Genomic DNA, 27,067 nt, shown 5'->3' on the forward strand with positions numbered 1-27,067 from the left:
GCTGGTATAAAAGATTTTATGAAATTTTTAACAACAATACCGAACATATTTTCTAAGATGTTTGAACAACCAAAAAAACAAGTATAAAAAAAACGATATACCAGAGCATGTGTATACTTCTTTGTTTCTGCAATAACCTGTAGGCCGACAAACGTCGGAATGAAAGTGAAAGAAGCAAAAAAAAAAAAAATTGGATAATCGCGAAGAAAGGCATGAGATTTACTTCCCGGTGAAACTCCGGCCGATAGAATCCGAGGAACGATCCGACCGCTCCGACGGTTCTGCGCGGAATGCCAGGGCCTCGGTATTGCAAGGTAGGGACCGATTGATGTGTGTACGAGAGGCTGCCACCTGGCAAACCGGCCACGTATACAGACGAGCGCACACCTCTGCCTATCGGTACCATACCTATAACGCCTCTAATCCGCCAACCCAAAGACGACGGAGAGGTGGGAAAATAGGGTGGAGGTGGAGGTGATGTGGGAGGAGGAGGAGGAGGAGGAGAAGGAGGAGAAGTGGCGACGAAGGTTGGAGGTGGGGGTGGGGGAATTGCCACTTCCTAAAGCGATTCGGCGGACAGTGGCCCTGCCTCACACCGAGGATCGCGGGGCCGTTGACACTTTGGCCTTCAACTCTTTATACATACGCACATACGTGCATACGAGCGTGTTGTAACATTCGCGAAATTATCATTGATGTAGGCATGTGGTTTGCACGCACACGGGTGAATAGATAGATACCTATATTTCGGTCTGGTGTTTGCCGATTCGAAATTTGTTCAAGTGGCACCCGTTACGCAAGGAGATAATAACATTTAAACATTCTCATAACCAATTCCATCGGTGAGTCCATGCTACGCGTCCTTTAACATCCAAATTTCATACCCGGTTTGAAAACACCGGATACCGTCTATGATAATGATAACAATAATAACAACAGCACCGACGTAATAACAAATATTTCATTTTGAGAAGACCGTTCTTCGCGAGTTTCGTTATTGTTTTTTTTACGCAATCTTTTATTACATACAGCGTAACTTTAGAATTTTGAATAACGAGGTGAAAAAAAAAGAGTGAAAAAATATTTAAAAAAAGACCAAGAAAATGAAGAAGAAAATAGAAAAAAAAAAAAATTTGGCGAAAAGAAAAATTCTCTTTCACCGGTAGCCGCGTTTCGACGCATCCGGCGTCCTCGCGTTCCACCGCTTCCGGTCAATTCTAAGCACGCGTCACTGCTCAACGAGCCTGCCCAGAGATCGGGATATAATATAACCTCGACCTCTCGGTTTACCGCATGTTGAGGATCACGTTCTCATCTCTCGCTGAAAAGAAAGAGAGATTCGGAGATTTCTCCGTCGAGAATTCGGTCGAAACATGTTGGTATAACGAGGACGCGCCTTGGTCCCGGCACTAGAGTCTAGTTCGTATACCTGAACGGATGTTATACCTGAGCGACGGAAGAATTTTCTTCCTGCGAGATCGCGAGAAAAACCGCAACCTAGCGAAAATATACGAATTTGTATATAATACGTACGATGCAAGATTCAGCGACGCGGAATATAATAAATACAGCTGGATAAGAGAAGAGGGGGAGGATAGAATAAGAATGCAAATAATAACCGAGAAATAGGACGACAAGTATCGTATTACGCGTAGTGTCTGTCTGGTCTTCGTACATTGTCTTGCGAAACAGACTGAATTATATGCACGTACATAACATGCATATTTATGCATATACAGAGTATATGCATCGAATATTCTCTTACGTAAGATTCGCGTTGCAAAAACGTGACCGAATGGAAATTGCAGATCGTGAATCGTTTGGTCAGCTTCGCGGCTCCGCAGCGCGTTACGACGTACGTACGTACCTGCGAACAATCGGTGACGACGTGTATTAAAAAAAATTCTCTTATTTCCGTCAGCGTTCCTCGATTACGATTCTACGTAGGTATAATCCAGAGATAGGAGTAGAAGTAGGAGCCGACGGCGGTGGTGGTGGTGGTGGAAGATACGACACGATTGCCGGTATCATCATTATTTTCGAACGTTTTGTAACCCCTCCCGCCTATCGTATCCGGCAGCCTCGGCTCTCGGACGAGGTGCTCGCACACAGAAGCACGCTTCTCCGCTGGGTTTAAAGCAAGCAACGCCAAGGCTTATTGCGCGAAACCCGCTTCCGCGTGACCAAGGCCAATTCGCGATCCGCGGCCCGCCGGTCACTAACATTTCGGCCAACCTTGAACGGTTTCATTACACCTCGCCCACCTCCGCGTCGCGACATCCGCAAAATCTTTGATCGAACCTGCTTCCGAGTCTTCCTCGTATCTTCTTCGTCGTCGTCGTCTTTGTCGAAATGGCAGGGAAAAAAACAGAAACGGAATTACGAGAATCGATGACTGTAATATGTCACCAGGGTGTGTTGATCCCTGCCATTTCGAGGTTGTCCGATCGCCTCTCTTTGGTCCGGCAATCGGTAAATTGTCTCTCTTACCTTGCATCCTTCGCAGGAATGGACCCCATAATGAAACCCGGAAGCCTTGTCGCCGCAAACCCGACAGAGAACGGTGGTGCCGTCGAATTCTGTAACACAAAATCAATAAAACGTTAATAAAGCAACACGTTTGTTGTCACGACGACGCGGGGCCGTCGTAAACGAGACGTGTCTAACAAACGCAAGATCGACTAAAAGCTGAAAAGTAAACAAATCGCGCCTCGCGGTATCTCGTATCGACGTTATCGCCGTCAGACTGCGTCAGCCGCGGAGAAAGGTCTCGGAGGCGCTTCCCTTCCTATCCTCGTGAGAGAAAGAGGAACGAACACTTTCACCCGGTGGACTGTTACAGCATCGCCTCGCTGTGTTACACACCGCGGCAAAACGGCAACGGCGGCTAGAAGCAGCGGTTTCTGCTTTCAGCTTTCACTGCCAGAGCTAGCCGGCGTCACGAACTCCCCTCGGTCCATTTTCACCGAGTTGTTGTAAGTCGAAGAAAGCGCCCGAGTTTCGTCGAATTCTCCTTTCGTTGCGATACTCGGCTAAATTCTTGTTTCCCCCCCTCCCCCGCCCCTCATAGTAAAAATCACCAATCACCGATCACCGATCACCTTATCGTAGCAAACCCCGCGATTTTTCCTCCCTACCTATATTGAGCTCGGGTTCGGGCCTCGCCGAGGACACCGTTGAGTCCATCGTCGGCATGTGGGACGACGCGTGGTGGTGGCCGGGTCGCTGATTGACGCTACCCGAAACGGGGGTGGCGTGAGCCGGTGTTAGCCGGGATGCTGCTGCCGATGGGCCTGAAGCCGCGTGGGTCTGAACATTCGCGGAAAGACTGGACATCGGTGACTGCGGAGGTGCCGGTGGAGCTACCGCGATGATACCCTGGACACTGCTGTCCGGGGACAGTATCATCTTGACTTGTATCGTCGATTCGATGCTAACACTTTTTTCGTCGTCGTCGTCGTCGTTGTTGTTCCAACACAAACTCTATTTTATATATGTTTATATATACAAGTATAAATATCCAGATATTATTATATAATTTTAATCGACGTTGCGTTATGACAATAATACGGCGAACAACGCGTTGCAGGTGGTTTTCAACAAGTGGCCAACCGCAGCTGCTGCCATGCCTGATTACGAAGACGACGATTAGTTTTTAGAATTTCTGCAAGATACGGAAACACTGCATGTAAAGGAACTCACTTTGAAGTAACAAAAACAGGGTATCAACACTGTTCACAACTTTTTTTTTTTTTTTTAATTCCCTTCTCCTCTCTCAGTTTTCAAACCTGTATGACATCGGAACCGACGTCAACACGTACCAACGAACAATAATCATCACGAGTTCCCGTCGTCAACTGAAACTATCACAAAACAACAAGTTTCTCGCAAGGTGTTCGATGACCGATTCGATGTATATATATATATATAGATCAACACAGGGAACAAATCTTTTTTTTTAATTATCAATTAACGTGCCCGCTGAGTAAACGAAAACGTTGAGACCGTGAAAACCCGTGAACGCGAAACGATTTCCAGAACTCGACTCGACGGATAGAGAGTGAAAGTAAGTGCGAGCTGGAGGGCGGTTCGACTTCGTCTGAGGCGAGTTTGGTTCGGACGGCTGTTGGTTACCTGGCCAGCCGCCGTCGGGGCCCGCAGCCCTTACCAGAGACCGAACGGCTCTGAAGGTGGTGGGGAGGGTGTGCGACTGTCTGCCAGCCGGTTGCCCGTCTCCACAAACGAGCAACGAACGAACGAACGAACGTAGGCAGCGGCTGACTGTGAGCGAGTATCGCGCGAGAGAGAGAGAAAGAAGGAAAGACGACGAACGAAACGCACACATTCAGGGGCGGGAGGGAGGGAGGACACTGTGTCGGGTTCACGGTGGTATTTTCAATGTTGGAGGTCACTGACAACCGAGCCTGCCTAGCGAGGCCCGGCACAATGCCGATCGCTAGGGGACCAATCGGGAGGCCCGAGACTCGCCGAGCGTCGCTCGGATTGGCCGGTGATTCGCCCCCACCACTCAGACGGTGGCTCCTTCCTCCGCAACCGTAGGAAGTTCATCGGCCGAAACCTTGACTGAATTACCCCGCAGCATCGGCCAAGGCCATCTCCTCCTCTCTCGCTTCCCTCCCCTCCTCGCCTGCCCGTTCTCTTTATCTCGCTCGCTCTCTCTCTCTCTCTCCCTCTTTTTCTACTTCCCTCTCTCGCGCTCACGCGTGCCTTGACGAACACGTCGGGGGCCCCCGCCTCCCTCTCGCTCTCGCTCGCTCTCTCCCACTCCTCCGTCGTCTCTTGTGACTAACTTAGCCGCCCCCCGCCCCTCCCTGCCTTACCGACCGAATAATAAAGCTTAGCTAACGCAACTCGCTTGCCTAGGCTCAATCAACACCCGCAGAGCAAACTCTGCGCACGCCCGATGACTTTCCCGCAACGGTGACTCCCTCGCACCTACCAACCAGGTCCTCTCCTCCTAACGTTGCGAACTCCTCGGAAAATCTACCGGCGTGGCGTTTCGCCTCCTCCACCTCCTCTTTCTCTTCCTCCTCCTCCCCCTCCTCCCCCCCCCCCCCCCATCAGCGGCAGATACTTTTTCCATTTCACTCTCTTTCTTCCCTCTTCAGCCCCGTGTGGTCCCTTTCACTCGGGGTCCAACCGCGACCGAAAGGCTCTCACGCACGGTGCCGGTGGCGCCTGGCCCCTCTTCCCCCCCCACCCGCGATTTTAATCACGGACAATCAGTTTCGCGAACAGCTACGTATGCCTGTATAATACATGTAACGATATTACCAGCTACAAAAACGGTTGCTCGAAACCGGAGCACAGATTTACAATCACGTTCCATAATATACTTCCTCTTGGATGATAATTTTGTTCGCAAATTGTATATTGGTGTAACTGAATTCGCAGAAGGGGAATCCGTGCAGAGTGTTGTACACATAGGTACGCGTGTGATTTCGGCGAATCTGGTAATCCGATTAAGCGTGTTAAAACAAAAATTTTCCGTCTAGTGTCGATCGGATGTTTATTACCGATCGAAGAAGGAAATAATTATACACGACGATCGTTGAAATTCGTACAGCAGACTTAACATCGCGCTGTACCATGTTCGATCTTTTTATCTGAAATTCCGTCACGAAACGATCTATCGATAGCTCCATCGATCAACGTGCGAACGATATTTCCTCCCGTCTGCAAGAAGGCGACGTCGACTCGATACAGAGAATAATATAAAGACTAAACACGCACAGTTACAACGTCGACAGGTACAACAATCGACCCCTCCTCCCGACGACCAGGTATTCGTCGTGATCGGTTTTATCATAGAGGAGATGAAAAGAGCAAGCCGGAGGATGAGAAGGAGAGCGAGAGAGAGAGAGAGAGAGAGAGAGAGAGAGGAAGAGAGAGAGGGAGAAGAAACGAGGAGACGAGGCTGAAGCTTGACGTATATTTGCACGAGAAACTGCTACCGACACTCGCCATCAAGGCATCGACTGAGATCAAGGTCGTTCGCAACTCCCGCCGTATTATGCGGGACTCGTATATTCGAAGTCGCGAAATTTTTAGCGGTACAGAATTATTGTCGTTGTTATTATTATTCTTGTTGTTACAAGCGAGCGAAAGATATTACCAAGAGACAAAGAAGAAGAGGAAAAGATGCGGGCTTGTGTGAGCTCGTATAAAAAAATGAAAAAAAAAAAGAGAAAAAGCAAACGCCTGCACCCTTTTCGGAAAACACGCGGATCGAGGGCCGGAAGTTGGATCGGTTCAGGGTCGCGAAATGATCTTCGGAGATCCCAGGTTTCGAGGTTGTCGGTTTCCCCTCGCAGCGTAAGAGGGATAAAAAAAAAGAAAAAAAAAAAAAAAACACACACACAAACTAATGTACCCGTGAAACCCTTGCGTAGTGCACTTTTGAAATTTTTTCGGAAACACGATATTGTGCCCATCATCGTTGCAGGGTATACGCACGAATGTGCCCCTTGTAAATGGAATCGGTGGGCCGAGCCGAGTAGCGTCGTACAAACAGAGCCCGAACCCTTCCATCAACCCTTTCCGGTCCGCGCCTAGCTGTCCGGTTGTCAATAAAATCGGAAAGGAAATGCACAAGGAAAAGCGCGATCGCACAGCTGCGCCGGTCCATAAAGACATAACCATAAACCAGGCCGCGAGTAGAAAAACTTTCGCCATTGGGTCCGTTCCTCGTTTCGGAGTCAACGGGCCCCATTATCGTATACGTAATTTATACACGTTTCCGGTGATTTTACGAGGCCCCCCCCCTGCGTTTCCCCCGTTTCTTTGCTTTTCCGGACGACGGATGAACGGGCTTTAATTTTCGTTCCTCTGTGACCCTGACTTGCACGGTACCAGCCGATATCCTCACGGCGTACGTATCGTCCTCCTGATTCGTATAACCTTCCTCCCACCTTCGCTCGTAAAGGTTAACAGTTCCCTTGAGATCGAGCAAAGACCCGAACGAGGTCGGATTTTATACGTAACAGATACGCGAGCGACACCCATATATATATATAAATATAAATATATATACGTGTACGTGTGACAGCATACATATACACTACATTATTATGTATTTAAATCGTAGCTGACGTCGTCGACGTACCGCGAGCAAATTTTAATACAGAAATACGCCTGTTCAGGGACGTGCGTCGATGTTTTTCACCATCTTTTTATACAGTAAACTTATATACATAACTACCTTACACGTGCGGAACTTTTCCCTGTTTAACCTACGACTCTGTTTGTTTGTTATTGAAAACAAGTACAACACTCGACACTGGCACTGAAATTAACCTTACAAATGTTTAGGATAAATGAACGACAAAATCGATGCCAGTTACGCGGCTGTAACTCGGAACGTTAAAAACTCGAAATTGGAGGAAATAATGACGAATCGATTTGCATATGCAAGAATTGATCATGGCACCGAATGTCCGAAGATACGTGCAAACGCTGTTTAAATAAAATGACTCCACGCGGAAATAACGATCATTAATTATTTTTCGACGAGATGAATCCTATAAGCGTTTTATACTAACGCGGACGGTCGTGGTTTCTAAAAAATTTTCCTCACAGACGAATGCCGCGAGTATTGAGTATGAAGAAAAAAAATTTCCCACATCAACTCGCCGCGTTGTGCAGCACGAAACAACACGAACGGCGATAATTCTAATACCGTGTAAATACTTGTATTATTTGCAACAGATTGTTGACCAAGTCGCAGTTACGGCCTCTGAAGAACAACGGAAACTACGCAACAACAAGTTTTGATGAATTCGCAAGTGTTACTCGTCCATGTAAACGACCACCACACACGCATACTTGTACCGGTTACATAGTACAGCGGACATTATATTATAAACACCTCCGCGTGATGTGCACATGTGCCTACTCTTCACTCCTGCTTCACTCACACACGTTCCTTTAAATCCAGCCTAAAGCTGTGGCAATGACTCCGCGAAGCTTGCTCAGCAAGCGAGTTCGACAAACCTGGTGAATTGGAGTGGAATAATGAAGCCAAACTCCGTTTCGCCCCGTATTGCATACATACGAATTGTTACGCGTACCTACACGAACACGCAAACAAACACACACACAGACGCGGGTTATGTGCTTGCGTACAAGCACCATCGGCTCTTTGAGGACGATAAACCCGCACGGAAATAGCCAGAGCCGACTTCGTAATCCACTTGCCTATTTATTTATTTATTATCATTCTCCTCTTCTCTTTTCATTTATTTATTCCTACATTACGTATATTCGTTTGAAAGAAAAATTCCCACGCCACGTTATAAAGCGTATTCTTTCAAGAAATTCAGAACAAGGATCAACGATCGGTAATACATCTCGGCGAAAAAATTCATCGTGCAGTGACGTGATCATACACACACACACACACACATATATATATACATTTTACGAACGGTGGTAATTTTTATCACTAATATACATATCTACTTGCAACCAGGTGCTAGCGCACAACTCCTCAGACCAAATTCCTACAAGGCTATTCAACCGTTTCTTCATCTCTTTGTACACGCACAGGTATACCGTACGTGTGTGTGTATGCGAGTGTGTGTAACACACCGGACGATTTCAACGAATTTTTCAGCCTTCTAAATCTCAGGGAAAGATCTGCTCTGACTATGGATACATATATATACATACACACACATATATAATATGTATAACCGCGGACCCGATTCTATTGAAATTCCGTGCGTCAACGGTGAACGAACTCCATGCGGCGTACCGACATGCGTAGAGGTATACGTATTATGGTGGATTGCATGCTGCATATGCTATGATATGTATACACATGAGTGACGAGCAGGACTTTAAGAATCCATCCAGTCGCAAGTACCTAGATACGATGTAGCAACGATTTAAGGAACACATTGATTAAGACACGGTCGAAGGGATTTTGGGACATTTTGTCGATTGTTTTTTTTTCCCCGCTTCTTATTTTTCCAAGTCTTGAAAGGCGGTACGGAGAAAAAGGAAAGAATTCATTTGCTCCGCTATTTTAGAATGATAATCGCTTCGTCATCACGGATATAACTGTATTTCCATTTACGCTACTGTCATGTATATTACCTATATTATACACATAATATGCATATATATATATATATGTGTATACACGTGATGGAGAAAAAAGTGAATTTGAATTTGAATATCGTACGGGTAAAAATGTATACACTATTTAAGGCAATCAATTTACGGTCAATTCGCGATACGTTAAAACGAAACGATTTATAACACTTGTAATACATAATGCTGATTGTCCTCTATAGCGCGACGTCGTCTCAAATTGTACATATATGTCGGTTAATTCGTACTTTTTAAATTATTATATTGCATGTGTATGTATATATATGTATATATATATATATATATCTATATACATCCGTAAACGCGCGGTAGGTAAATATATAATTTCATTTAAATTAATGCAAAACTTTGTTACACAGCCTCATATCTTCTGTACGCGTTTCTCAAATCACAGTAGCCGCTGTACGAGTTCACTGAACTTTTACCAAAAAATCACACATCCTACACGTATTATACGCGTAATACACAGGTAGATAGGTATAATATACACCGTGTAGCATACATCGCTGCAGTGCGACAAAAGTAAGACGTTTTCCCCCCTACCCACTGTAGATATAATTTACACTCCATAACCTGCATTAAGTATACGTGTACGTAACAAAAGTCGTGCGATTCTGGTGTACGTATAAGATTACTTTACGGATACCTGCGTTATACGCTCGCAGATTTTAAACAAATTTATATGTTCAAGAGATTCGAGAATGATATATCAACAAGTGCGTCGTCGTTTCATAAAATTATACACCTGCCTGCCTATAAAACTGCAAAACGAATCAATTGCGTATCAAAGTACCCGCGGCACAAGCCTGACGACGAGAAGAAACGTTCAATGGGTGTTGCAAAGAATTTAAAAATTTCGATCGTATTGTGATATTTGATATTTCCTCACGTATAGGAAGAACCGAGGGAGCGGTACGCGTTTGGCGTTTGCGGAAGAACGGGAAGGAGGGGAAGGGGAGGGGGGGGGAGAGGGAGAGGGAGAGGGAGAGAGAGGCGGCGAGTAAATCCTCGCGAGTCCTTGGCACTGGTCGACCGGTCGGCGACCCGCGAACGCGACAGCCGTGGACTGTTGGCCATCAGTTGGCAGCTTCCTGGTGCCAATTGGCGACTAGGTAACCGGAGTATCAGCCTCTCGAGTTTTTCTTTTTTTTTTTTTTTATTTATCATTCTTTCTTACATTTAAAAACCAACAGCTAAATTATCCGATCTAATGCATTTTCTCAATAATTATATACACGTATAAATATCACGAATAATTCGCGTACAACAAGCATGTATAAGTTACAAATTATTAATTGTAATGATTTCCCGTCGTCAAAGAGACGAAAAGTCTAATGACAAACGAAAATTCGTCAAGTATTGAAAAAAAAAAAAAAAAAAAAAAAAACGACTGCGATGACCGAAAATAATTGTCTCAAATCTCTTTCTCGTTCGCGTATAGAATTAATAACCTCTCTACGCAGTAATTATCATGTACGTATGTACGATACTTACGTACGCGTGTTTATAATTACAGTCCAGTTAAGACACGAAACGAACTTCCCAACAGAGACGTGGGTGCCTCTCTGTAGTATAAATACGCGCATTGCGTATAACGGTGCGTACGCATCGTCACGTGCACATGCGTGTACATATAGGCATGACTGACAGTCAGTCAGTCAGTTGGCGGGATAAGTCGGGTCGATGTCACTGAACTTGCGGGTCGTACGGTGATTTTTTTTCAAAATTTTTCCTTACCTTTTACTTGTACATATATGCGAAGAAGGAAAAACTTTTCGTTCGCGAGACGTATCTATCGAAACAACAATAGTAATGGATTCATAGAATACGATTTTTCATCGTTGGGATTATTCAACGATCAAGTTATCGCACGAGGATAACTGGAAAAGAAAGTAAATCGTAATCGTAACGCGCGAATCTCACTCTGATTCGATTTGATTTATTGTATAATTCGTGCGTTACGACATGCGAACGATTTGACAAGCCTGCAATCGTTAATCGCGGGCAGGCGTAAAAGGCGAATGGCACGCGGAGAGTCGAAGGGAAAAAATGAAAAGTGGAAAAAGTAATTTCCCTCGTGGTCCACGCACCTATACACGTACAACATCACACGGCTCGCGGTCACCGACTTCCACGGCTGCAAGGAGGTCGCGATCAAGAGCGCGTTCACCTCCTTGCCTCCTTGCCTCCTTGCCTCTTTCCCTCTTTCCCTCTTTGCCTCCTTGCCTTTTCCCCTGGTGGCCTCCTCCCGATATATTGCGACGTGCCCACTCGAGTACAGTTGCAGTCTCTTCCTGCTACACACGCCGCTCATCCGATCACGAGATTATGTTGCTGCCCCTCCCTGCCTCTTTGCCTCTCGATCGATGCTGCGAGCCCGATCGAGATAAGTATATATATATATATATATATATACATCTTCATGGGTAAACGTATTTTATACAAGCCGCAACACGTGCCCGACGAAGAAATAGATATTTTGCAATAACTTATCTATCGTCTGTACGAGACGGTCACGAAATTCTACCATCACCAACGATTGTTGTTGGAAAAATATTCCTATCACGACGTAGCCTAAATTTTCAACCTTAACGTAGGCGAATCGCAATTTTCAGGTTTTCAATATAAATAATACACAAGGTATTATACCCAGGCCGGAGAAACTGACGGACCGTAATAACAGTCTCTGCAAGGTTTGCAAATAATTTCTTGGAATTCTGGGGATGGTTTTTGTAAACCGTTATATGGATAATCCGAGAAAACAGTCACAGCAGTAAAGTACCTAATTCAGAAAAATCTTGTCAAGCGCATGCACGGGATTCAAGACAGGCTGTTAACGCGGTTCTTACGAGTCCTTTCGGACAACCTGTAGAAGAGGAGACGCCGACTCACGTTCGAGACTTAATCGTTAAACAATACGTCTGTCGTTAAGTTGCGGTGAAACGGTCGTGAATAACGGTCAAGTTGTGCAAGGGTAGACAGGGGGTGGAGTCGATAAGAACGAGGAACCCAGAAAAGGGTTGAGGTTGAGGGATAAACGGGACGTCGAGTCGAATCGAGTTTAACGGTACCCGGTTTTAGAACAACCGGGTTTGATTTACGGTCCGTATTTAAACAGAGGTTACACAGACGACTGCGATAAATATGCCGTACGGTAATTTTCTTTTCCCCAAATGCATGATTATTTCGAATTCCATACCTGCCGCTGTACGAAATACGACCTAATTTTTTCCCCGCGCGACAAAAGCAAATAATATTTTACAACTAACAAGAAAGGTATCGTCTACTCCCAGGTAGATACATCCCATTTCATTTCTATTGTAATACGTTATAGTAGACTATCGTAAAATCCAAGCGACACGAATTTTTGTTTTATCCGTTGCCATTGGACGCTTTAACTGGGTGAAATCACTGGATGACCCGGCTTACTTCGGATCGTGGTTCCACCCCTTGAAAAAAAAAAAAACAAATAAAAAATAAAAAATAATCCTTATCGTTCGGTTTTCGGTCCACCGTGCAAACATACCGCGATAGAGATAAAAATCTGTGATATCGACCTGGGATTTCATACCTTCCTCGCAAGCGGCGTGGGTGCGTCGTCGTCCGATTCCGGGAAGTTTACGGGACTCGCGAATGCACGCGCGTAAAATGTTTACACGTATAGGTTGTACGTGGGAGTGCGAGGCTCAAGTGCAACCGCTGCGCGCTGCAACGAGTTGCAGAAAAAGGTTCGCGGATTGCAAAAGAATGGAGGGAGGGTGGCGGCGGGGGGGGGGGAAGGGGGAAGCAGCCCTCACCGATCGCATAATGCGCTCCACGCGGTCGTCGACCTCGATCAACCGGCTCGAAGCTCACCCGACTTTTGCACAACTTCGAGTCCTGACGTACGTTTGTACCGACACGCGCACACACACACACACACGCCGTTGCATTATTGTACGTGCAACCAACGAGGATCACGAGGGGCATAATCGAGCCGCGAACCTCGTACCGTTCCATTCTAGTACGTATAGGTAAACGTACCCACCACCTGCATCCCGATCGCGTGGGCGTAAAAATGAAAGAAGAAAAAACAAAACGTACAACAATAATAATAATAATTACAGTAAAATGAAGAATAACAAGGAACTTGATTTGACGCGTTATTTTCGTTTCCTTTTTCTCTCTCTCTCTCTCTCTCTCTCTTCTCTCTTTTTCTAAATTTAATTTCTCTCACCGCAAAGTATAAATTCATTTTATATACCGCGTTGAAATTAATGTACAGAGTTGCAGTTGCTAGAGAAGTTTACTATAAAACACAGGTTCGGAAAATACTCCCGTATCGGAATCGTTGTTCCAAGCTTTTTGTTGCAGTAATACATATGTCCATAAATCACAGCACGAAATCAGGTCATTATGATAATTTGCACTACAGGTAATTGTACAGAGCTTGACGAAGATTAGGCTTGCAAAGGTATACACAATGGTTGCAACAGGGTCGGACGGTTATGGTTTTACCGTAAATCCTACTAGTAAGAATGACTTCTCAGACATTTCTAAATATTGTGAAGTAATTTACGACTCGTAATGAATATTTTCCCGTAGTGCAAAGCCCTTGGCTAAAATCGAAATTCCATTGTTCGGTTTTCCCAGGACCCGGATTATGCCAGCCCCCCGTCCTTGCCGCTGCACTGTACGTCTATTAACGAAATACATACACGCCAGTAACCGCACCAAGCTTGTTCAAGCCCCCTGAGGGAGGGGGTAGGGTTTCGTTAAGGCCAAATTTACGACATATACATACATATACAGATATACACATAACAACCGTTCCGGTAATTGGATTAGTTCGAGAAGTGTCAAACCCGTAGTACAAAGGCAGATACCGCATAACCGCGTCTGAACCCGGAACAATACTTTGTGCAAAAATTTGTTCCGTTGCAGTTGCAGTCGATTGATCTAAAATATTATACAACCTGATATCAGCCACCGCAACGTCGTAGACTCGATACCGTACAAAACAAACGCGATACTGTTGTACCCCACATTATCCGCAGTACCGCGATCTTGAACTGCTCCACTCAACCCGTTGCTCCAGAATCATACTCTACATAATACACAGCCGTACGCATCTACGTAGCGATGTCCTTACTACCTCGGATATCACGTATATTATACAACACGCGTAGACGCAACGCCCACCGGGATCGTGAACAGTGAGAAAATGGACGTTGATTCCGACGACACGCGGTGCGAGTAAAATCGAATAGGCTTCGTACGGGGTTGAAAATGAAAAGTCGTCGAGAGGGAAAGGGGGGCGGGAAAAATTGGGAACTAGCGAAGCGAAGCGTGCACGGTTGTCGGAGAGTGTTACGCATAGAACGCTAGGAGCAGTCCTTGGTTCGCGAAGGAACAAGTCCGTGGGCATCGGGATGAGGGAGGAGGGGAAGCACGCATCTTCGGGGCCGTCCTAACGGTAGGGCGGGTCACTGGACGCTGCTGTTGCTGCTGTTGCCGAGTTTCCGCGGCGTGGAAAGAGAAACTCTCGCGCCTCGGCGATGGCGTCTGTACCTAAAATAATAAGGAGCGCCAAGTGTAAGGGTAGGTTGATAGGTACAAGGTACGGGTCTGCGTCCCTCTGCGGTGCAACGCCCTCGTCCGTAACCCGCGCACGTAGCGAGATGCTCGTATAAATTTCCGCGAGCGGATCGAAGCGCCCTTGACGTATATTCCTCGTTACGTTTAACTTGTACGTCTGAAAGACGCGCGATAAGCCTCGATCCATTCCGCTCGTTACACATACCCTCTTCGTCTTCGTCTTCCTCTTCCTCTTCCTACACTCCCTCCCCGAAGGATCATCGAAACGCTACTTCTCGTAGGCGTGCGCATCGCGATCGCAACGGCGATGGCTGCCATTGCTGCAGTCCTTGAACTCTTCGCACGCTTCCTCTCGTTCCCCCCGAAGCAACGTCATCGGCAAACTCGGTGTTCCGATTCGATCGCCACCTACTTCTTCTTCTTATTCTTCCTACTCTTCTTCCTCTTATTATCCTCCTTGTCCGACTCTCTGCGAAGCTTTACCCGCCGTTTCCTTTCTTTCGTTCCCGCAGAGAGTGATTTACTCACCGTCCGCTGCATATGTTCTCGAATTCCTCCGATCTCGACGCGATCGTCATCGCCGTTTCTTACATACGGATGCCAGAACTTTCCGCATTGCTTACTTGTGCCGGCAGACTTTGCTTCGCTACTTGTACCTTGTTACTTGTATACCTTGTATACCTTATATATAATACGCTCTCGCTGCAGGTCCCGTGATCTGCACTCGCGTTTTGACCCCGTAATTACACGCTCCGGAAACTACGTCACGAAAGGCATTCCTTCCAACCTTTGCCCAACAACCGGTCGCTACACCGGCTACACCGCGTTACATTTTTTACACACGTATATATATATATATATGCGTAGCTGCGTTTTAGAACAACGTAAATCGTGCGTACTTGTCGACATGAGAAGAAGAAAAAAGGAAGAAAAGTTAAGAACGAAAAAAATTAAATTAATTACGTCAAGCGACGGAGATATTGGGGATAAATGGGCGAGGAGCGCGATGACGAATCTTTTGGTCAATGAACAGTTGCGGAAAATGTAAATTCGAACGCGGTACCACCTTATAAGTTTGTTAACGGCTAGCGGATAACCGCGAAAAAAAAGTTTTAAAAACCGAAACGAGAAAAATAAATCAAATCATAAAAAACAAAAAAAAAAAAAAACAAAAAAAAATAACGATAATAAGAATGAGAAGGAGGAGATAAAAAATTATAATAAAATGTAAAAAAGCTGCTCAACGACGCCGCGTAACACGATGAAAAAATTGCCCCGTTTCAGGTCAACGACTCCCCTTTGACCGCGGTACGGAATTATAATACCCGATGCCGGAGGTCGCGGAGGTTTTGACGAACGCCGATAATATTATACGAATCGAAGGGCCCGGCAGCCGCCACCGCCGCGTGTCGATTGTCGATTAATGCCGGTCTCGCGGTTAACGAGTCGTAGTAACGAACAGTCTCACGGACTCGGCCGACGATTAACAGACGTAAGCAACCGGGCGGCGGGATCGTAGTCGCGTAGTCGCGAATTAAGATCGAGGTTTAGTGACCGGATAACCGGTACAATTAGGAGATTTCTTCGTTATTACGGAATACCGGGGTGTCGGATCGGTGTTTAAATACGAGTTCGTCGACCCGTCTCGTCCCTCACCTTCTCCGTATAAAAGGATTCGTGCACACGGTGTCCGTGCGTGTGCGTAGGTATGCTCCAAACTCGAGGAATCGCACACGTACGCATTCGCGTACGTAGGTAGGTGCAACGAAATTATCCGCGATGCGCGTTTCGTTACATCCCGTGGAATCGACGACAAGTGCGACAGCGCCGATATGCGTTATTAGTCGCAGGTACGTAACGTACGTGTCGTATACTGTTACAGTAATATGGTTCATACCTGGGAAGGCGAGTTTACTATCGTTTTACACCATGCGACATACCCGTAAGACGGAAGATCCAAGGCGACCGGTTACACACCGCAACACGTATAGCGTACGGTTGCGTTAGCTGTTGGGTTAGTCCGGCCGATGACCCGCGTTTCCTACGACGACGCAGCGAGCGTGGCGTGCGTAAGAGATGACTGTTCACGCGTTTAGCGCTAGTTTTACAACGTACGATCGTAAAGGTACCACTGGAGTAAAACGACGGCTATAACTAGACGCCGCGTCGTTCTCGAAGAGAGAGAGAGAGAGAGAGAGAGAGAGAGAGAGAGAGAGAGAGAGAAAGACTCTCGCACGATTCGTCAAAAATAAGGAAGAAGAATCCAACGTCGAGCGAACGGTTCAGCTGTACACACCTCGGCGCAACGGTACCGTCCCACCCCCTGGACGAGTAGTAGGATCATTCTAGAACTCACGGACCGAAGGAATCAAGTAGCGCGGATAACTTCGGCAAGTTTCGAAAGATATCGATACGACGATACGGAACTCACCCCTGCGCATCCGGACCCGCTCGCACTTTACCCTCACCGATACTCGAGGGGCTGAGAACGAAAGTGGTTCGCGTCGTTCGGGGTACCTTGGTGATTAAATTTCTTTTCGATATCACAGCGTGACGGTAAGATTTATTCCGCTGGTAACCTCGAATACAAATTCCTGGAGGTCCTGAAAAATTCTACATGACACCACCCGCATTCTCAATTCAATTCCGTCCGTTGTCACGCGATCCTGCCCAGTAGGGATCGACAGTGATCGCGGTTTTTAACAAACAGCCGAACCTTACCCAACCAAGTACAATATTCGGCACTCGCGATTAGATATCGCGTTAATCGTGTCGGTTCGACGACCTCTTCTTCCTCGACCTTGACGTTTGATAAATACACGCGTGCGTGCATAACCCGGGGATTCGCGGTTGGCGGGAAAATTGTTGAACGCGCGTATGCAGAGGTGGTTGCACTCCGGATGACGCATCGAGCACGCAACGGCTTGACGTAGTACGCGTATCATCGTTCACGTTTTACGTTATATAGAGGTAGGCAGGCACGCTGCTTCTGCTTCTGCTGCTGCTGCTGCGGTGTGAGACGACAGGCACTTCTAGCTTGTGCCAGTGCATTGCCTCTGCGTTCCCGCGAAAGGTAACTGTACAAACCGACTAGCCAGGCTGCTGGTGGTGATCGCGATGGTCGCCATCTCGGTTTATCCACCCGGACATTGTACGCTGCGTCGTACGGCGAAAAAAAAGTATCCGCGTAGACGTAAACGTTTCGATAATTTTTCAGAGAGAGAGAAATGAAAGAAAAAAAAAAAAAAAACATCAAACATATCAACTCGAATCAGTTTTCTTCTTTTCTCATTTCTTATCACTATTTTCCTCAAGATTTCAATTTTTCGATGATAATAATAAAAAGAAGAAGATGAAGAGGAAAAGAAAAAAGAATCAAATTCACTCGTGAAAGTATTCGCAACGTACAACGAAACGTGTTGTACGAGAAGAAGCGAAGAAAACCATCTCAATTATACACGGCAATGTTGATGAAAAAATAGTTCGTCGATTTCGAAACTATTTCAAAGATATTCCGTATACCGTTATAGGTGTAGAGGTATCCCGGAACGCTAGGCAACGCGGGTTCGCTCGCTCGCTCGCTCGCTTGCTGCATCACCTCGTCACCGCCGCCTGTGATATAAGACTGTACAGTGTTTATTTATATATACACACACACACACACACAAACACACCCTGCGCCATTGCAGCAGCAGCTTATTCTCGGATAAATTACGGCCAATTTTCCTCTCCGTGGGAACACGCGTATGCATACACAGCTACCCTATATATTTTACACCCCCTTATACATGCCTTGTAAATTGAATGTAACGCGAATGTCCCAGATATGACAATTACCACAATTCGGATTTACTTCTTGCGTATACCTATATACATGCATAATTATGCACATATTATGCTACGTATGCACACATGTCATGCGTACACGTATCGTTCACCGACATACGATATTTCGCTAATTTATATTCTAAATTTTAACATCACCGAATTTCCCTCCTACATGCATAATAATATAGCATATCACTATCGCTCGCTGGAGATTCCGACCATTAAATTATAGACCGAGTCGGAATAACCGATGGCTGGGATGTTTCGGTACGCGACGGAACCACGAGAATTTCCTTCCTTTTTTTTTCTTTCAATTTTCATTTCTCGCGAATTTTGTCGCCCGTACGGTATATAGTTATACACATATACGTCTCATACGCGTATGTGAAATATTATCTTTCGAGCCTTGTTGTTATTATCGTTTAATAAATTTACTTTTTTTTTTCCTTTATTCGATTCGATTCTATTTCGTTGAAAAAGACCGCCGCAGTCGCCGAAGAAACGGTTCGAATCCACAGCAGTTGCTATGTAACTGTACTTTCACACCTTTTAAAACGAACACACGTATGCATGCGCGTCGTTACAACGCAACGCTCTCGCTGCTAGTTTCTTCTATTTCCTAGGCTCTCGCACGTTTGTTTCCTCGACGCCGTCGTGTGACGTGTCAAACACCCATGGTGATCGCGTGTTTCCAACACATGCGCGATATCTAGGTATACGTATACATACGCATACGTACATGCATATAATGTACGGCCAGTCTGCGAGCCAATGAATGACATAACACCCTTATACGCGTGGCGTCTCGGCGCTCGCACTCTCAGGGCGTCGACCCGCTATCTCTCTCTCTTATAAGCTACACGCACTAAACGCGTTACGTGCGTGCGTATACAGACAATAAACATCATGTGCATCGGAATCTCGGCGATTTTTAATTTTTTTTTTTTTTTTTTCGTTTCTTTCTCCTTTACCTTTTCACGAATTTTTAACCTCCGTGAATGATTGGACGATTGAATACAAACAAAAAACAAGTACAATGTACAAGGTACCGTACGGAGGAGTGTAATAAATTGATGAAATTTTAGCTTGATAAAATTGTCGGAAAAAAACAAAATAAGTAAAAAAATACGCATACATGTATCGAAGCGAAGAGACGAAGAAATGAATCTCGCATATACGCACACTTTGCACGAGTGTAATTTTTGTCACGATATATCGATTGATTCCTATATCAAATATTTATAGGCGTTACATGCATCTGTGCATATAATGCCGGATTACGGTCAAGGGGCAATTCGTGGTGCGAACATGACATACATAGCATACATATATAGGTATATACATGTATATACTGATATACGTACGTCGTGCATGCATGCGTACATACTGTATAAAGTTTGTATTTTTCTGACCTACATCACGAAAAGTTCATTGGCTTTCTTTGTGAGCAACGCGATGTGATCATACACAAATACTGTTGCTAAATATATTACACACGTATATGTATACATAAGTGTTATTTTTGTATACACATGCACGTAAATACAGATGCGTGTGCGCGAATGCAGTCAGGTCGCGACGATTCGTCCGCACGATAAGCGCCGCTATAATTTATACACAAGGAATGAAGTGTGCTTTTCGTATATTACTTGTGTGAGCGTGTATGTAAAAATATAGCTTCTACCGACGCAAGATTTCCGGAAGTATTCTTGGAACAAGAAACACGTAACACCGGACACTCGATGACGCAGATATGGAAACGGAACAAATTCCAGCTACACCGAACAGCGTATAAATTCGTGGTATTAATTTAACATCTGGAGTCGATCGACGAGTGAAAGATTTTTTTCCCCCGCAATTGACACGTCAATGAGCTGTAAAAATTTAATTCAAAATTATCGGTCAGGCAGCGGATTTTAAAAGTTGATAAAAAAAAAAAAAAAAAACATTACATTACAACGAAATTCAATTTATTTCATTTCATTTTACCGTACGTAACGTATGGGGTAATTTGAGACTCAAGTTTTTCGTAATGTTTTTTACACGATGGTAACCGAGTAGGTACGTAAAATTTAACTGAAATACGAAGGTGAAATCGAAGGTAAGATCGATAGGTGTGAACAGGTGGACGGATGGATTCGCGAGGCTGAAGAATTTCAAGGTGGGTTTATAAAAGAATTCTCTGGATTTCAAGAATCCAGATACAGGTACAGGTACTGACGTGAAAATAGGCTAATCGCCACCGGCCATTACTCGTCGGATAAACGGCATGAAGGGAAAGGGGGGAATGGAAAAGAGAAAAGAAGGGGGATTCGCCGCTCGGCGATGTGAATGAACTCTTATTTTTAACATGCGGGCCGGGTATGAGCAATGCTTGGTTACTGACCCTGCGCAGCACTGCCGATCATCCTCGGATCGTAACAATCGGAACGCCGCTACTCCATTAACCGCGTTAATTTACTTACTTTTTATTTATATTGAGAGGAAAATAGAAATAATTTTATTTTAAACATCTTCGTAGCTCACGAATTCAATATTCAGGGACGATTGTTCCTAAAGTACAATTTTTAGTCAACTTTTGAATTTCATCGACATTCCGAATCGATCTTTCGATACTTGATACAAGTATGATCGATGGGAAAAGCATTTCAAGAAGGTAACCTGGTCGATTTCGACGTTGACGTACCAAACTTCTCGCATCTCAAGAGAGGAAAAAATGCTAAACAGCCACATTCTCGAAGCAATTTAGATCAAAAACCCTCAATTCGTCACATTTTCATTCGACGCAAAAGTAAAGAAACGGCGTGGATTCTACAAATTTAATTGTAAATCCGAACCGCAATTTTTACGCAATCTTTTAACGCCCACGAAAAAAAATCGTACAAAATATTATCAAAATTTATCGTCTCGTTTCTTTTCTTCGCTCGCAACCGGGGATCCAAAAATCCCACGCAAGTAAAATTTCGGACGAACCGCGTGTGCGAGGAAAAAAATGTATCCGTGAAAGAATACAATAATCACAAATAATACCACCGATAAATATTGACAAAATTACCCCCCCCCCCCCCCCCCCCCCCCCCCACCACACAAGCGGCGCACATCTTTCGCCGCGGCTTATCAGCCTCATTATTGGCGTGCGTTAAATATAACCAGCCGAAGAGATAAGGCTACCGTGTCGTAGCGTACCTATTACGAGGAGAAAGAGCGGTAGAAAGAGAAAGAGAAAGAGAAAAAGAAACGGAAGGGGAGAGTGGCGGCAAAATGAGGAGGAGTGGAGTGGAGGGGGGGAGGAGGGGGGGGATAAGGCACGTGACCGGGGTCACCGCGTCGCAGAGCACGTTGCGATGCCCCGAGACTCCGGTGTTGTGTGGGTTACCTGGTTAGTGACCGGGACGGGCCATCCGAGTTCAGTGCCATCGTGGCTCGTGTATAATAACCGAGTCGCGTAGTTCGCGCCGGCTAATCTCACGCCGATTATCGCCCGTTCCCCTCGGGGTGAAACGACGCCGACTCTATCAATTATTCCGTTATTATTCGACAAGAAACAACACCGCGTTGCAGCGATTGTTGATCGATCCCTTTTACGGGGACGAAACAACCTTGTTCGTCGAAACGGGACGATGGCCTGGTAAATTTTTGGCAAGAAAATGTTATGTCACATTTCCAGGTTCTTCGGGAAAAGCTGAAACCTGGTTGTCCGCGACATTTTTTCGTGATGCGGAAAAATTAAAAAAAAAAAATATTGTTTTATCGTAGAAAATAAAAGTAAACTTGTACTACGTTAAAAGAAAAAAAAAATCATTTCTAGTTTCAGTTTTATCCATGACCAAATAAAAAAATCCTCTGACAATTCCAGGTTTTACAGAATTTCCAGATGCGTGACCACCCTGTCGTACTCTCCGACAAATATTTTTTTCATCCGGATATACCGACCCGAATTTGACGGTTTTTTTCACAATTGTATAAACTCGGAATCGTTACCGAGTACAAACGCATCTACTCAGTAGATTCGGTTCTCTAAACGATTTCGTACCTCGATCGGTTATGAAATAATTCTCATTTATAAACGTCGTCGATTTAAATACGCAGGATTTATTCCCGATGCAGAGAATAATCGCGGGAAGAATTTTAAGAAAATTTCAAAAATCGCCGTTTGGACATAATAACTCATCATCGCCACGTTACGGTGAGTTTTCCTCCAATTCCGTAATATCGCACGATACGTAAGTACGTACCTACAACCGAGTGGAAAAGGGAAAGAGGGCTGGCAATTCCTTCGCCAAGTCGGTGACGTAGCCGGGTTTTGAAACGATTTAAAAGGGATGGAGGGGGGGATCCGCGGGAGTGTCCGGCTTCTGAGGACGTTGCCCCCAGGTAAATCTCGTAAACACGCCGAGTGCTTATAAGAAGGTTCCGGAGGCCTAGCTGGCACGGCAGGACGCGGACCGCTATTTCATACCGTTCAACTTTGCCAACCCGAGGCTCGGCTGAACTGCATGTATACCTACTACCTGTACGTAGACTACCTTGTCAGGGGGAAGTTTCTGTTACGGCGGTTTTTGACGAATGTCGATAAATGAAGGAAAAAAATTTCAAATTATAAAAAAACAACAATCCTTTTCTTTCTTTTCACTTTCGTTGTACGTTTAGCAGTTTGAGCCGGGTGGTGGATAATGGAGAAATTAACGCACTCGCGTGTCTCTGTAAACCTGTTAAACAAAGAATTGAAGTGTTTGGAATTTCCTTCCCTCCCTCGGTATAGGTGGGGAATAAAAAAAAAAAAAAAATACAGAGAAAGACAAACGAACGAACGGCGGATGAAAAGGTTGTCGAGTCCAGGTGATTTCCTGGGACCGTGAATCGCAGAGGCTTCGATTCGTAAAAAGTATGTATCGGCGAACGTGAGTCCTTGAATCCTTCACCGCCCGCGAAGACGATTGCTCATTTACCGCGGAATCGCGGATCGCGTCTCTCAGACCTCGATTACATTATATTATTTCATATACCTACCCGATTTGGGGACACCGAGTGCGACCGACGAATCACCTGAAAGAATATAATTTGCCGGACCTTCCTCGTAGTATTTCATGAATTTCTCCCTTTTTCTTTTCTCTTGAATAAAATATTGACAATTATTGAAGGATATTGCACATATCTGTGTACACGGGTTACGTACGATAATTAAGAAGAAAATTTATCCCCTCTTGTCTCTCCTTACGGTTTTCCGATTCACGTGTGCAATTGTAATATAGCGCCAGATCACGCACGGAAAGACTGTTTCGCGACTAAGTTGGAGAGGGTGGATTGCGTGGCCGATGACCGATCAAAGACTTATTCGTGGTTTGAATAAACGATAAGCGTAACCGTCCACCGTCCATCGACTTCGACTTCGTCGAGGCTGGGCCACTGAACTTGGAATTCAAACGGACGCCGGACGGAGAGAACCGAGGTTAGAAACTCCGTCATCCATTGTCCCCGTGAGCGGTGAAATGCATCGTTCAAAGATGTAAAAAAACAATGATAAAAAACATACACCTTCGGTATACAGGGGTTTCGGATTGGCAAATATTTCATACGCAAGTTGTTACAAATGTTTCAAGAATGGTAGGTACACCACGGAATTAGGGTCGAGTAAATTTTCCGTGATAAAACATATATATATATATATATATATATATATATATATATATATATATTTATAAATATATAAATGTGAAGGAGAAAAGAAAGAAAAGGAGGCAAAGACGAGAAAAGAATGACGTCGCCGCGAGAGGGGGAGGGGAAGAAAAAAAAATAAAAATAAATAAAAAAAAAAAAAAAAAAAAGGCAACGTGCACGGATGCACAGGGGGCAGTGAACGCGGAGGATAAAGTCTGCGGTGAGTGAGCGAGTATGAACTGCAGAAGCGGCGAGGGGTCGGTAACCTGCGAATGTGCAACAGCGATGTTACACTTAAGATCTGCAGTCTCGGGCGTTGCGGCTCGCGGTAAGGAAGAAAGAGGTTCAAGAATGCCGATGAAGAATGACTGCAGTTGGGATGGGATCCGATACCAACGGGTGAACGAACAAATGTCCCGAACAACAATTACAGACTCGTCAATTTCTTGTAAATAATATACGTATATATTGAGGTGGTTCGTTTCTTAACTTCTTTTTATTATTATTATTATTATTATTATTATTATTATTTTTATTTTTTGTCAAGACGCCGCTCGAAAAATTTGTGAAAAATACTGAAAACAAAATAGTCGTAAAAACCTGGACGAGGTAGGAAAATATTTAGATGTCGCTAACAATTATTGTAACATTTTTTTACGGGTTTATTTATATATTAGTTTATTTATTTCGTATCGTCGTCCAATTAATCTTTTGACCGAAAGATCAATCGTATCGGAGAAATTTGGATAACAGTTTTTTGCTACCGAAACAGAAGTGTCGCGTTACTTTGACGTTCCTGTTTCGTTTTCAGTGCTGACTTTTTACGAACAATGATTAATTGGACCGCGATAAGAAAAAAACAAATCGAAAATATTGCAACGATTGTTGGCGACCACTGAATATTTTCCTACCTCCTCCAGGTTTGACGACAATTTCCTCTTCTCCGTCTCACTCGCAAATTTTTCGAGTATCACCTTAAAAGAAAGAAAAAAAACAAAAAAACGGAAAAAGTTTTGAAACATGTCACGTGTATTCGAATTCGGGGAAAGTGCCGCCACGATGCACAGCGATTATACCAACGACTCGTACGATTACGCAACCCGACTTGGATTACCGCACGCTGCCTGTTACACTTCGCGGCGTGTATGTATAAAATCAAGTGTCGTATATACCGGCATCGAATTTGGTTATTCGGTCACGAGAACGTCGACATTCACCTGCAGGGGTAAATGAAAGGCGATAGCTTCGTGATTGCTGATCTAGATCATATAAACCTGTATCATACGTTACAGTATCTCTCCCAGCTAAAGTAATTCGCGAAATACGGTGTATTGCAAGTGATTTCATGTACCGAATAAAATTGATCTTGACGTTAATTACTTCCCGCGAAATATTCCGATCTATGACATCTCGCGGGTACTGAGTTAGTTTTTTCGCTGCGAGGTAATGTTTTTTCTTTCTTTCTTTATCCCATTTTATTTTTGACAAATACTTTCACGTCAAAAACACATCGGCGGCGACGTGTTCAATTGCAAGAGGAGTAAAAATAATGGTTTAATAACCCGCGGCGTATAAACGAAGTTGTTTCGAGTCCGTGCAGGATACCTGTATGTTCGTAGACGCGACCGGGGTGCAAATTTTAAATCAACCGTAAGATTTTAATCGGATTTTAGACACGCCTGTCGGTAACGATCTTTAGCTCCGCGACGCGACGCCTTCCGTATCTCGCTCCCGGCCGATTCCGGGCTTAACCGCAAGGTGAACAGAGTTAAAAGATGATGGAAGTCTGTCTCTGTGTGCGCGCGTGTTTATAGGAGGGAATAGGAAGAGTAAGAAGATATCCTGTTGTTCGATCGGCAATCGACAGTGGCGATCCGAATCGAGATTATAAACCGTTCCCGGAATATCGCCGGTATACTATACATACATAGGTACAATACAAAAATCGAAAAGACGAAGAAGACGAAGAAGAAGATTGATAAAATAGGAAGAAAACATCCGCTTGTGAAGCAACAATACCCATGGACGAGAAAAATAAGAAGACGAAGTGGATAAATGGTAAAAATAAAAATTGTTGTTTACTCCGCGAGATAATCTGCGGCATTGTGTATCGTATTTTGCGCAGTGAACGTGCCGAGTGTTGCGAATAATATATAGCTAGGTAATCTAGCCGCATAAAGAGATCGAAAATTCTCAACAATCTGCCAAACGCTTTGCTCGACTTGTTACGTAGATCGTATGTACGTACATACGAGTCCACGATTAATTAATCCGGCCTCTCTTCAATTAGGCGCGTCACAATTCAAACGAACTCGGTTTATCCGATATCTGATCCTCCGCATCATCGCGAACAGACTTGGCTGCAAGCCGACAATCAGGGTTAGACGTCCGATTGGACGTGCGAAGAGCAGTTTTGTTCGTCGTTGTTCCCTATAGAAGTGAAAGTACAGTTAGCCGATCTAAATTCGTAACAATAAAAGCACAGCCGTCGCACAGCCGCGAGTCAACGGCCTATTTATATATATATAATATATATATGTGTGTTTTTCTTACCTACAATGTCGTCCGATGCCGACGTGTAACTATTATGTACCTAATTGCACGTTCGCAATTCGCGAAAACTTGTGCGTTTTTTTTTTTTTTGATCTTCTTTTACTCGCAATAAAAAATTTCGGCTAGGGGTAAAAAAAATAGAATTGCTGATTGATAAAAGTACCGGAATATCGAATTTTCGTAGACGCGAGATTTGTTCTCGCAATATTGAAAAATGTGGATCGTTCGAGTGCAGGAAATTGAAAACACAGTGAGTCGAAACAGAGAAAGAGACATGGTATAAAAATGTAAAAACATGGAACAGCAAAATCCA

At 44.6% G+C, this 27,067-nt stretch overlaps 1 protein-coding gene across 5 annotated transcripts in view; it reads right to left on the reverse strand.

Annotated features, from left to right (window-relative positions):
- The window catches only part of E75 (ecdysone-induced protein 75), a 145,974-nt gene that overhangs the window by 17,252 nt on the left and 101,655 nt on the right, over positions 1 to 27,067 (reverse strand). For 4 of the 5 annotated variants that reach the window (XM_046623702.2, XM_046623699.2, XM_046623700.2 and 1 more), the window contains exon 2: positions 2,491 to 2,579. In XM_046623702.2, coding sequence (XP_046479658.1) covers positions 2,491 to 2,579 — 89 coding nt within the window. Of the gene's footprint in view, positions 1 to 2,490; positions 2,580 to 3,137; positions 4,145 to 27,067 lie in introns of those variants that run through there. The other variant, XM_046623698.2, reaches the window with a different exon arrangement.

This window comes from Neodiprion pinetum, chromosome 4 (genome assembly GCF_021155775.2).
Source record: "Neodiprion pinetum isolate iyNeoPine1 chromosome 4, iyNeoPine1.2, whole genome shotgun sequence".
Classification (NCBI taxonomy): domain Eukaryota; kingdom Metazoa; phylum Arthropoda; class Insecta; order Hymenoptera; family Diprionidae; genus Neodiprion; species Neodiprion pinetum.